This window comes from Pygoscelis adeliae, unplaced genomic scaffold (assembly GCF_000699105.1).
Source record: "Pygoscelis adeliae isolate BGI_AS28 unplaced genomic scaffold, ASM69910v1 Scaffold206, whole genome shotgun sequence".
Taxonomy (NCBI): domain Eukaryota; kingdom Metazoa; phylum Chordata; class Aves; order Sphenisciformes; family Spheniscidae; genus Pygoscelis; species Pygoscelis adeliae.
This window is the reverse complement of record NW_008825052.1, coordinates 89,570-102,386: the sequence shown is the minus strand read 5'-3', so window position 1 is coordinate 102,386 and position 12,817 is coordinate 89,570. Positions and strand designations below refer to the sequence as shown.

Genomic DNA, 12,817 nt, shown 5'->3' with positions numbered 1-12,817 from the left:
GAAAGAGTGAAGAAGGATGGAGAACACCACTGGTGGGAAACTCTTCTTGGATGGTCACTGACAGCAACGGGAGTTTTTAATGTCATGCTTCACCCAGTTGTGATTTTACTAACTCTAACATTAATGTGTCGATTGCTCATAATCATATTGTATATCATGGTTTGGTACATGATAAAACAAATAACCCAACTCCAACCACCCAAAACATACAAACTAATACATAGCAAATAGCAATGCTTCACTATCTACTTGCCGTGGATCTGTAAGCACATAAATTATCAATATACTATTTATGGCACAGAGGCAAGAGGTGACCATACCACCACTCTGTGAGAATAAGATGAATTGACTATAGTCACGGGGCAGAGTCTGACGGTGTGCTCCCCCAGCTCCCAACATGACCTTTTCCCGTAACCCTGCTCAAGCGATAACCACCAGTGGTGGTTGTGATGGATGCGTCTGGTCGCGATGGATACATCCGGCTCAAAGTGGATTCCGGGGAGACAGATAACAACACAATAGCCAAGGGCTAATTTATGGCAATGCATCCACCTAACCACAGTGCTGGTCAATGTCCAACTCAAGTCAAATTTGAAAGAAACTAACATCTGCAGTCAGTATGTAAATATGACTACAAGTCAATCATCTTACCCCCATAAACAGAGAGCAGCCCAAGAGCCCTTTCAGCTCTCCTGCACGGCAGCGGGCTGCACGCCAGCATCTCCCCTTGAGTAGGGACACCTCTCAAGGTTACTCCTCAAGGTTGAGGGATTCCTTATGACATCGGATACTCGGTAAGTGAATTAGGAATAAGCGCGCCGAAACTTTGTAACCTTAGCTAAGTGATATAAAGGACTGATTGCGCATATATAATCCTTTAGACATAAACCATTGATCAAGTCCGGGACTAAGTTTGGATCCAGCCGCACCTAGACTCCTCTAAGGGAAGGAGTTTAGAATGCAGGAGGGTCCTCTCTGAACCTCGTGACTCAACGGGAGGGTCTCCCTAACAATTTTGTCTGACCTGTCCTCTGTGCAGTAAATAATCAAGTGTACCTTTGCCATCGAATCTTGTTAAACTACTGTTGCATTTACTATCAAACTTTGTTAAATCACTGTTTTATATCAATAAACACATTGCTGCTTCTCTCTTACGAGTGAAGTGCATCACTCTTTCTGCGACATTGAACTGGCAAATAACTTCCTCAAAGATAGCAGAAGAGAAACAAAGATGTTGCGACTTCTTCCCCATCATGAATCATGATTTGATTTAATTACACAAGCTAGCAAGCTTTAACAGATTTACACAAAACTCTCTGCTCACCTCCTTTTTGGGGTTTTGATGTATGGCACGGCACCATAGTGCTCAACCTCATTATCGGTCTTAAGATTTCCACAGAGATATCAAGCTCTAGAAGAAAAATCTCAAACTGCAACACTTATCCCAATAGCAAGTAGTTCTACAGCTGCATCTCACAGACTGTGGCATTAGTTCCCAGGTATCAGCGAACCATGCAACAATTTTTAAAAGCTGATTTAAAATTAAAGCATGGAATTGAAGCAATGTTAAATGAAAGAGAGGAGTGCTTTAAAGGAACTAGCGAAAACCACATTCTCAACCTAAAAAATGGCATTTGACTTTTTGCTTTTAAGAAAGTGTCAGTCAGGCTGCCTTACTGCGATTAGCGCTGTCATACAGGGACAAAGTAGCATCACAATTTCCTAAATAGAATAAGATTAGTATTTGTTCTCTGCAATAGAGACTTTCTTCCCTATTCATGCTTCCCAATCAAAGAAACAGTAACTAACAAACCCACATAATGCTTGATCTACAAAGCCATTACAAGACACCTGCTCTAACAACTATAATGATTCGGGGCACTCCAGTTAACACAAGTCAGCTCTCAAAACTACTCTCAAAGGCAGCACTTTTAGAACAGAATATCCAAATGTCCAAAACAGTTTACCAGAAAAGATCAAAATGCTCTAAGCCTACTGATCCTCAGGTTTGGCAGTAAGAACAATGCCTTTATCATAACATCTTTTCTAAAGAATAAAAATGAATAAAAGTCTGGCAGTATGTCCAAAAGACAACATAGGAGTAAGCCAGATAACTGGCTTCCTTTTGAGTTACTTCCTCTTTTACAGTCCAGGTACAGTGTCTAAAGACAATTTTGAGATAGGCAATTTAAAAGATTACGAGCCCAACACTAAGCTTAAAAAGAAGCCCAGACAGATAAAAAAAAAAAAATTCACATCAAGCATCCTCAAGATACAAAACTCTGGCCTGCTGGATTACACTTACAGAAGTACTTTGGCAAGCTGGATCCAGCTTGATCTCCTTACACTTATGCAAAAACAGTTCTCATTCAGGCACATTGCCATATTGCTTTGGATAACAAAGATAAGCAATAACCATTTTTCAAAGAGGAAATTTCTGGTTTTTTATTTGGTACTTGCTCAAATTGAATCAGGAGGCTGGTTTAGACTCAAGAGTTAGCCTACAAAGGCATCAAGACAACATGGGTCCACAGGCACACACCCACATACAGTATAAAAGTGTTTTAAGATGCCATAAACATACAGTTTTGAGACTATATCTATAATTTTTACACTGCTTTTATGTTTTTAACAATTTTAATTAAAGAAATCCCAAAAGTAAAAAGGTAAGTAATGTGACGAGCTGACCCACCAGCCAGAGCAGGCAAAAATATACCCCAAACCATTGTTTGGCTCCAATTCCCACATCAGTTAGAATCATTGAATGATTTAGGTTGGCAGGGACTTCAGGGGATCATGCGGCCAAACCCCCTGTTTAAAGCTGGGTCATAGAATATCTCAAGTTGGAAGGGACGCATAAAGGATGATTGGGTCAACTGCTTCCAGAACGGAACTTCCAAAGACACATTCGTTGCCCTCTAGGCGCAGTCTTGCCACACTCATTGTCCTCTAGGCGCAGCCTTGCCTTAGCACTTTGCTTCCTGTACTTGACAACTCTTGTGTTTTTCCTTCCAGAGTGCCTGACTTCTGCTCCATGGAATTATTTCCCATTCAGGTTTCTTCTAACTGTACCTCAATAAAAAAAGAGCTCCTTCCTATGCGTTTAGTCTGCTTCCTTTCATCAGGAGACAGGAAGACATTTATGGCATTTCCAGTCAAGCATATGATTAGGAAATACCTGATACCTGTATGAGTTTAAAGCATTCAAGGGATGCTGGAGGCAGTCTGATAGGCAAGCATGTGTCCCAGTGCTCTGTATCCTGCTATAATGGCGTATTTGAAACAGGCACATTTACAGGTATAACACAGGCCATTTACAGGTATAAAACTTGTTCTCATACCAACATTTTCTTCTCTACTTTTTTCATGCCTTGAAGCTAATATACATCGCAAGAGCCTTAGAGTGGTGCCTGAAGGGCAGAGGACAGCATGTCATTTAGAGGCACTTGAGCCCTGTAGGCTTTGACTCCCTTGATCTCATGCTACATCATTTAGGCTTGCCATGCAAACAAAATACAGTATTTGTGCCAGGTAATATGAGAATTTGGGGTTGTAATGGGAAGTATGTGGTTAGGTAACAAGTACTATAGAGTTAAATATTTAGATTTATGCCCATGAGATGAGGAGTGTTGCATAAAGGATGCTGAGAAAGGCTGACATGGGGATTTATTAGCAAGGTCTGCAGCTGACGGCATACCTTGACTGTAAATGTGAAAGTTACTTCTCATGAAAAATAAAAACAAAAGTGGTACAAGAGAAAAAGAAAAAGGAAAACACTCAGTGGCTGGCTGGGAAGAGTACTGACAGCTTCCAGACATCCTCCTCTTAGGGATAGGGAGGTGTCTCTCCAGTGCAGGCAGGGAAAGTGAAGATAATGATGGCAATGAATATTTTGCCATGCTTTTTTCCCCAGCACTATACTTTTATCATCAGACTCAGTCAAAAACCTTATTCTTATTGTTTCCCCTCACCATGTTTATGACTATTTGTGCTGACTGGAGTATGATAATCAGGCGCAAATGAAGCATATTCACTGGTCGTTCAGCTTCTGTGCACATCTATGACTGCCTAATATTTACTAAGTAATTAAATGTCTTATCTACTTTGCTGGGTGCTATGTTTGGTTTTCTGGGATATAAACTCAAATCTACACAACAAGAGGCAAGGAAAGCTGAGGGGGGATTCTCACACCACTTCTAGTTGCTTCCCATGAGAACCTGCCATAACAACGCTATCAAGATTTGCAGGTGCAAGGCCACAAGAGCAACAATCTGAGAATAACAGGATGAGAACAAGACATGAAAAATACTGCCACAGAGGCTCTGCAAAACACTGCATCAACAGCTTCAGGGAAAAGTTACAGAGCTGCAACAGCAGGCTATTAGCATTACCAATGCTAAGGCACTATGGTTGCTAAGGTGCTGTGCAACAGGGCTATGTCTGAATTTCTGTTAATACAGAAAAGGAGGTGTAATGTCCCAAAAAACACAACTGGGGTGTAAATCACACCTCTTCCTTCTTTCCTTACCTCACCTGGAGACTAACAATACTGGAAAGAATGGACATTTTTTTTAAAAAGTCATGTCCGATCTATATTATAATGTCTTGCAAAGCTAAATTATTTAGACTCTGCTGGCTAATTTCACTTATATTCATGGAAGATCTGTTAGAACACAAAACATCAGTGTTCAGTATGTGTAACCCAAACACGCATGTGTTATACCACTGCTTGAGAATTAAAACCTGGTCTAGGCCCCTCTCTCCTATAGCCAAATCACATTCTTGGAAAGGCAGATGGTGGATATAACCAAAATCATACCAGATTTTCTTATAGAATTATTTCAATAATATTTAATTTGGTTACTTCTAGAGTACCACTGAAATTTTACAAACCAAAAAAAGAAAGAACAGAGATCCAAACACAAACAATGATCTATCTGTAAAGATCCAGCTGCAAAAATAAGACTCGTGTTAATGACAGAAATTTATGTATTTTAAGCACATTCTTATGAGCAAATATAAATGCAAAAAAATATTTTTATCATTATAAACCTCACCTTTGAGAAAAGATTTTTTGAACTGATGCTGTAGCCTTTAAGGCTCTCGTGCAACTTCTGCAGGTGCTGCACAACTCTCCTTTGTTGCTCATCATTCCTCAGCTCTTCTCGCTTAATTAGAAAATCATAATGTTCTAAAGGTCCACTGCAAACCAATAAGGCTCTGGCGTTAGCATCCGTAGGAGTACTGGGGACTGTCTTCTCATCTGCCTGAGCTGTGTATGCTGTAAAATGAAAAGTAGACTATTAATAGAGAAGTTTTGAAAAGCATCCTCTTATATTCATGAACAACACACATTCTTAACAGTTTACACAAAGACATATATGCATTACTTACCTATACCACCACTAGAGTATGCTACCCCTTCGTTTTTCATGAAATCAACTTCTAACTTTAGTAGTAAACACCTCTAGTAGTATGTTTTAACATTTATTTTTATTATTAACAAGCACAGACACTAAAAAGCCCAGCTGGGAAGTGGTAAGATTTGGATGAGCTGTTGCAAGGGAAGTTTTGACTTCTTTTTTTTCCACGCAAATTGGGGCAAAACCATTTAAAAATTCCAAAGTGCATTTCTCTGAATAGATTAATCCTTTAGAGAGAGGTGGGCTAAACTAGACAGAAAGAATTTAAAAGCCCACAAACAGGAGACCAAAAGAGGAGTTCTATAAGCAAGTTGAAAGAGCCAAAGACCAAACTAAGCAAGGCAATAGCTGTGAAGCCCTGCAATGCCACAAGCCTGCTCTGCTGGCATTATCTTCTGCCTAGAAGAGACAGGGCCGTGCCCAAGCATGATTTCTGTTTAAAAAAAAAAAAAAAAAAAAGTCAGAATCGCTAGGCATAAAATGAGATACAACTAGAAAAGGAAAGAACATACAGGATTAAAAAGAAGGCTTGCTAAACCAGTAAGATCAGAAACTTAACAATAGAATACAATGTTTAATAGAATTAAACACCAAAAGGTGTTTAATATCTTCTTTGCTTCCACTGTCATTTAAAAAGTTAAGTATAATCATGAGTAACACAATTTGTAGCAATGATAAAAGAAATAGATTTGAGCAGGAAAAACGCATATCGTAGACTACATAGTTAGATATTTTGAATGTTGTGAGATCTAAGGAAATTAATCCCTAAATGCTTTAGGTAAGTTTCCTAAGCAACACAATGGCCTCTAACAGCTTTCTTTGAGGCCTCACTGAAGGCAGGTGAGGTTCCAAAATCCTAGGAAAATGAAACAATTTTTGTCTTTAAAAAGGAGAGAAAGGCAAATGTAGAAATTCAAAGGTCAGTCAAAACAACTTCAAAACACTCAAAAATACTGGAACAAGTACAAGCAGATTTTTTTTTTTTAATAAAGCACTTAATAAGATAACATAACAAATAAAAGGCAACACCAGCTCCTCAGGAACAGCATGAGATCAACAAGTTTTCCTCCCTGATCAGGTAACATGCTTAGTGAGTAGAGGAAAAACATCTTAATTGCAGTAACACTTCTGACATTGGGTCACATAGCATTCTCATATATAAAGGAGGAAAGTAAGTTGCAAATGAAATTACTTTTGACTAGGTACAAAAACAGCTAGAAAAACTACATGTAATGAATAATTACTACAGTTAAACTAGGTGCATATTTGCAGTAGAGTTTCAGAGAGCGCTCAGAATCTCAGCTTGGTGCAATCCAGAATTTCCATTCATGACCTGTGTACGGCAAAATAAAGTACATGGACTGGGAACACATATAACAGCAAGTCAGGAGGGGACTGCAAACACCCTGGAAGGCAAGGCAATTCTGACAAACTGGACAAAGAATCTAATACAAATAGGATGCAATTCAACAAGAACAAAGTACAGGGCTTAGGAGAAACAGGGAACAACCAGCTAAAGAGCAGCTCTGCAGAAAAGGATCCAAGGGCTACACTGGATCACAAACTGGCAGTGAGACACTATCATAACACTATTAGAAGAAAAAATAAAATAAAATTAAAAAACACAAGTACTCTGATGTATGTATATGAGGAGCAATATAAGCACACATGAAAAAAAACTGTTCTATTCAATACTGGTATAGTCTGCCCTGGAACACACTTTTCAATTTTCACATCACATTTCATGAGAGGTATGAACTAAATGGGAGAGTAGAAGAAGATTTAAAGGACTATTTGTTAAACCATGGGTCACAACCCACAGAGAAGTAAGAGGCACAAGAAGAGTTTTAAATTGTTATAAGAAACATAAAATGAATATAGTTATAAAAGAGAAGGATAAAACTGAATAGTTAGATCTTATTTATTGCAAGTAACACCTGAGTTTCTCCAAAGCAAGGTAGTCCCTCTTTACATCTGCAGCCAATAATTACAGCAAATTCTCCTGCCCTGAAGGAATTGAGTTACTGCTATGAATTAAAAGTAATTAGCTCATGCCTAGCTAAAGAGATCACACAGAGTTGAGTTCAAAGTCTGTTATTGCAAAAATTTGAGTAAAACCTTTAGAGAAGACTAAAGAAAAGCACACAGCTATCTCCAGATACACACAGGGTACTGAGAAAAGGAAATAAACTGTACTTATACAGTTACCTTAATAACTGTAACTAAGGCAGCAAAATCAATTAATAGTCTAGAAGTTGTAAAACTTTCATTGATGGGGAGTGAATTTTAAAAATAAGTTTGACAAAATCTGTCAGGAACAGCTCAGCAATACCTGACCCGACTCCAAAGGGAAGGGGAAAAGGCACAGATGATCTCTCAAAGTTTTTTCATCTTGTTTTCAACATTCCACTCCCGCATAAAGTCAACCTCAGTACTGTGATCTGTACCTGTAAACTACCCGTGCCTTCACAACACGTAGAGCTTGATGGCTCCAAGAGCTCCAATGTGAGGGACAGCCAGTGCCCCATTATACCTATAGAGCCACCAGTTCCTACTGCTTACCATAAGATTGGAGAAAAAAAATAAAAGCTGATTTAGGGATAAGAAAGGGTTCGGGCTCATGACCTTCCTGGCCATGGACAAAGCACACCAGTAAGACTGCTCAGAAGCATGTTTCTTTGTCTCAGATTACATGTACTTACAGCTAACCATCCCGGGACTGGTAGAAAATACTTCGTCATTAACAGATAGCAGAAATGGAGAGTATGTGCAAGTGATGACAGAGGGTGTCATGGGACAAACTACTCACTGTTCTCCTAAAATAATATTGAGCACTGGGATTTAAATATGATGGGGTACACTATAATACACTACCAGGAGACACACAGTAACTGGTAAGTGATAAACTCAAACTTGTAGCTGCAAAATAAAGGCATATGCTCTTAAAAAGCATGTAGGGGGTTTAGAGGTAAGTCAACAGAAGACAGCTATTCAACTGATAAACTATCCTAAGAGACAGAAGAAAATGTGGGTCTTCCATTCTAACCTGCATTTTGTGGGATAGATTGCAAAATCATTCACACAGCTATGCTTCTAGTCCTGAACTGATAAAGAAAACTTTAGGAATTTTAATACATAGCAGAGGAATACCAGGCAACTACCTTCTATAATTTTACGTCAAGGAAACTACTGTTAGAATAGGAATCACCTATGATTCAGTGCATTAATCAGTCTTACAGCCTTCTCCTCCATATTGCAGAAGATGGGTTTTCATTTATCTCTGAGTGTTTCATTATCTAATCTTTGTATTACATAAACTGTTACTCGATTTTTATTAGCTCCCTTCCAAAATCTTTAAGCGTCACACGCAGAAAAAGAGATCTTCTATCTCTATGTAGTATTCTAGATATGACTATAGAAAAGCGCAGTGTCAATTCATTATTCACCTAGTTTTACATAAAACAGTGTGAAACTACAGACATGCATTTATCCATAACCTATCTTTCCCACCTCCAGGGTGCTGGACAGTGTTGGATATTACCATATTTAGCCTGACATTCACTGCTTCTTTAAGAGTTGCCAGCAGGTTGCAACTTGTTATTAAATTCCTGTTCCTAAAACATACATATTTAAGTGTAATCTCATTTTATTTCAAGCCATAAAATTAGCTGCTTGCTTTTGCCTTTCTGCTTGCCTATCCAAGGACCGCAGACCAAGTTGCAGTGAAGACCTACTGTGATACACACAAAAAAGTCCTGCCTTGGAGAAATCCAAGGGGAAAAACTCACCAAAGCCAAAAAAACTTATTAATGTATAAATGCCTAATGAAAATGCCAATCTGAAATTATAAAAATTTCCTTTAAAGTGAGGAGCTTAAGACACCTTCAGTAAAGCGGCATTAATTTACCACTGCAAAAACAAGTGCCTACATAAAAATGTAAAAAGAAAAAGTGTTCTTAGCTCCAGGGACCTTCTGCTCTGGAAAAGAGCAGCAAATTGAAAAACTTATCACTATGTTGTGGGGTCTTCCTACTGCCACTTAGAACTGATGTCTGAGATGACACAGGAAAAAGGCACGCAAGCTTCAATGACACCGCTTATGAAAAGCAACAGTCACAGCTGAGGCAGGCACTACAGTTACTTATGTAAGAAGACAATCTGAAATGGAAGCTAGGTTGTGGCATATCAAAAACTGATCTTGACAGCAGCCAGGAGGTTGAGAGCACAGAAGCGTAACCAAGATAAACACCACTGACCCTGGTAATCCTTATTTTTTTCCTGGTAGTTGGATTTCATTGGAAGGTTTTGAACTCTGATGTCTAAAATCTGTCAAAAGAGAATTCCCATGACAAAAATCCTAGCAGGTCCTTGTCTCCCCCCTATTTCAGGGCCTAAAAAAAGAACCTGGGCTTCCCTGACATGAATTTCGCCTTTGCTATCTTTCCGTGACTGCAGAAACTGACAACTTTGAATTTATTAATCTGTGAGTTTTCAAGTAACACAAAAAGATTTCATGTGAATTTAAGATGATTATTCACTTCTGAGAGAGAAAAAGTATCATACTTCCACAAATGAATTCAAATTTGGTCTGCAAGATCTCTTACTGCTGTCAAACTAAATGTCTTTTAAACACATGATTAGAATTTTAGACCTTTAATGGGATGAAATATAAAGAAAAAAGAAAAAACATGACAGATAGATAATATCCAGCTAAAGAAACAAAGATCAAACAAACGGAACTTAAGTACTTTTATTGCAAAAGGTAAGTCATGCTTCAGATTACAACATTCACCTCACTAGAGGGTCACTCACAGTACACGTGAAAATGTGTATTACTAATTCTGTAAACAAAGTCGAAACAAGCACTTCAGGAGACTGATGGTGAAAAAAAAAAAAAATCACCTTTAATCCTTGTGCTGTATGTATGCTTCAAACCACTCCGTCATGGGAATGATCAGAAACAGTTGTCATTCATGGAGATTAAGGCTGGAAGACAGCATTGACCTAAGTATAAGGGAAGTTAAATTTATCTAATTATCCCTGAACTACACTCAAGAATTGTGTCTGATTACAGCATATTTTAAAGAAAATATATTCTGAAGACATAAGAGATGGAGAATTAACCATTTCCTACGACACTTTGCTGTAATGGTTAATTACTGTTTGTCTTAAAGATAAAAAATATTTCCAACTAATAGTTGTTCGAGAACTGCATCTAAACCAAACTCACGGAGGTTACAACTGCACCAAAGTTAATGACCCCAAAATCACCCAACTGCCATCTTTGCTGACAGTCACAATCAAGAAGCTGGAACAGCTTCTGCTAAACCAGTGTTAAGGCACCGTACAGGAATCACATCTGTTTCCTAACTGCTCTGCAGACAGAATTCTGCCTTGAGAACTTTTCACAAATGCTGGAATTTGTGTGGGGGTAGAAGAAAAAAAAAAAAGGTAATAGAAAGCAACTTTTAAAAACTGTCCTGTTTTCAACAAGCCAAGCTGAAGTTCAGAATATGGGATTTGGGTCACAATGAAGCCAAACTGCTTGAAACCCCCAAACCCTTAATGTAAAGCTGCCATGACAGAAGAAGAGGACTTTGAAGTTAGAGGGCACTTTTATCAACAGGTAGATGGTGGTATCAGAGACCTCGCTAAACTCATAATTAAGCTGATAACAGAACTGCTGCAAAATCTTTCCTTCTTAGATGATACCACAGTGACAGGGAAGGACAACAGTACAGTCTTGTAGCTCCAAAGGTTATTTTCCTGCAGAAGAATGGCAGTGAAGGCAGCAAAAGATCAGAATTTTTTTGCATGCTAGTACCTGTAGAGAACAATAATGTTCTTGTCTCATCTTTTATTAAATACATATGCAAGTTTTGCAGAATCAGTCTCAAACAGGTAAACTGCCCCATGGTGTACAAGGATTTGGATGAGTTAAGCACATGCATTGAAGTTAAGTACATGCATAAACCTGCAGAAGAACAAAGACTCTGCATGTAAGCTTCTCAGGAAAGAGATCATGTGTTGGTTATAAAGCAGAAAATACATATATAGTCCTATAATAACACCAAACAATTGCTCCTTTCAAAATACTTTACAATGCGTAATGAGAAGAACGGGAGAGGAGGCCATCTGAAAAAATTATTTACTTTCCAATGCTTAATAGAATGCTTAGAAAAGCAAAGTCTGACCAACTATACTGGGGGGAGGGGGGGCGAGGGGAAAGAGGCTAACTTATCTGCACAAATTGAAAATGTTAGGCCAATACCATGTAATAACAAATGAAAAAAAAATACACCTGCTGAAATGAGCATTTCAAATCAGATGAGGCAGGTTGCAGCTAAGATACAAGAACAGGGACTGTCCCCCCATCTTTGTCTCATGATATGACCTTAAATGAATCACTGAACCCGTATTTAGCCTCCTTGCAGTCCATTCATTCAGTATATGAAGCAGTATTTAAGCTTCTAGAGAAACATACGAGTTGGAACTAGAAATCTGCTTTTTTGCATACATGCCTGTGACATTATTCTGAAATAAGATTACTTGTACTATTTCCATGCACACCCCATTTAATCTGACCTATAGATGAAAGTAGGAAAAGACAGAAAAGTTTATCAGTGAAATTGCAACTTTACACAAATACTGCTTGTGAAGTCTTTTAATTAAGGAAAAGGTACAAAAGTGTGGGAGGTGAATCATAAAACCAAATAAAGGACTATAAACCAGTGATCATAAAAACAAGATTATAAATCAATTCAATGATGGCTGCCCACCTCTGCAGATGTCCTCAACAAATGTAAGGGACTACCTTCCCTTTCAACATGGAAGCTGAAGAACTATGGCTAAAGCAACTGGATTTGCTCTGACAACTTTTTTAAAATGGTAATATGTTAATAACAAACAATCTATAAAAATTTAAAGTGTTGGACCAATATCAATTTTAAAAAATCCTATACAACTATAGTGCTTATTTAATCAGCAAATCTCTTTTCAGTCTATTTTCCTTAGGATGTATAAATACTGTACAGTCACAATATAATGTGTGCACGTGAACATTTATCAACCCTCCCAGATCTGCTGACTGACTTTCAGACTCTGGCACCCACCTGAACTCAACTGAATTCCCTGACTGACATTTGTCAGACTGGTAGAGGTCAAACAGCTCTCACTAAAGATAAAAGACATCTGCTTCTAACCTAAGCCTCAAGTTAACAAAACCTAGTTCCCCATAAATTCGAGTATTACGCTGCCTTTTTAAGTCAGGCTGCCAGATAGAGCTCAGCTCTATACATCGGAGGATCCTCACAGGAAAAAAGTCCCCGAGACAGCCTAAAGCACAGCGAAAGCTTTGGCAGGCGCTACCGCACTCGCCGCCCACCCAGCTCCCG

The 12,817-nt window shown here is 38.5% G+C and overlaps 1 protein-coding gene across 1 annotated transcript in view; it reads right to left on the bottom strand.

Annotated features, from left to right (window-relative positions):
- Positions 1-12,817, bottom strand: part of LACE1 (lactation elevated 1) — a 94,147-nt gene that overhangs the window by 61,441 nt on the left and 19,889 nt on the right. The window contains exon 3 of the mRNA XM_009326420.1: positions 5,058-5,300. Within this exon, the coding sequence (XP_009324695.1) occupies positions 5,058-5,300 (243 nt within the window). The remainder of the gene's footprint in view (positions 1-5,057; positions 5,301-12,817) is intronic.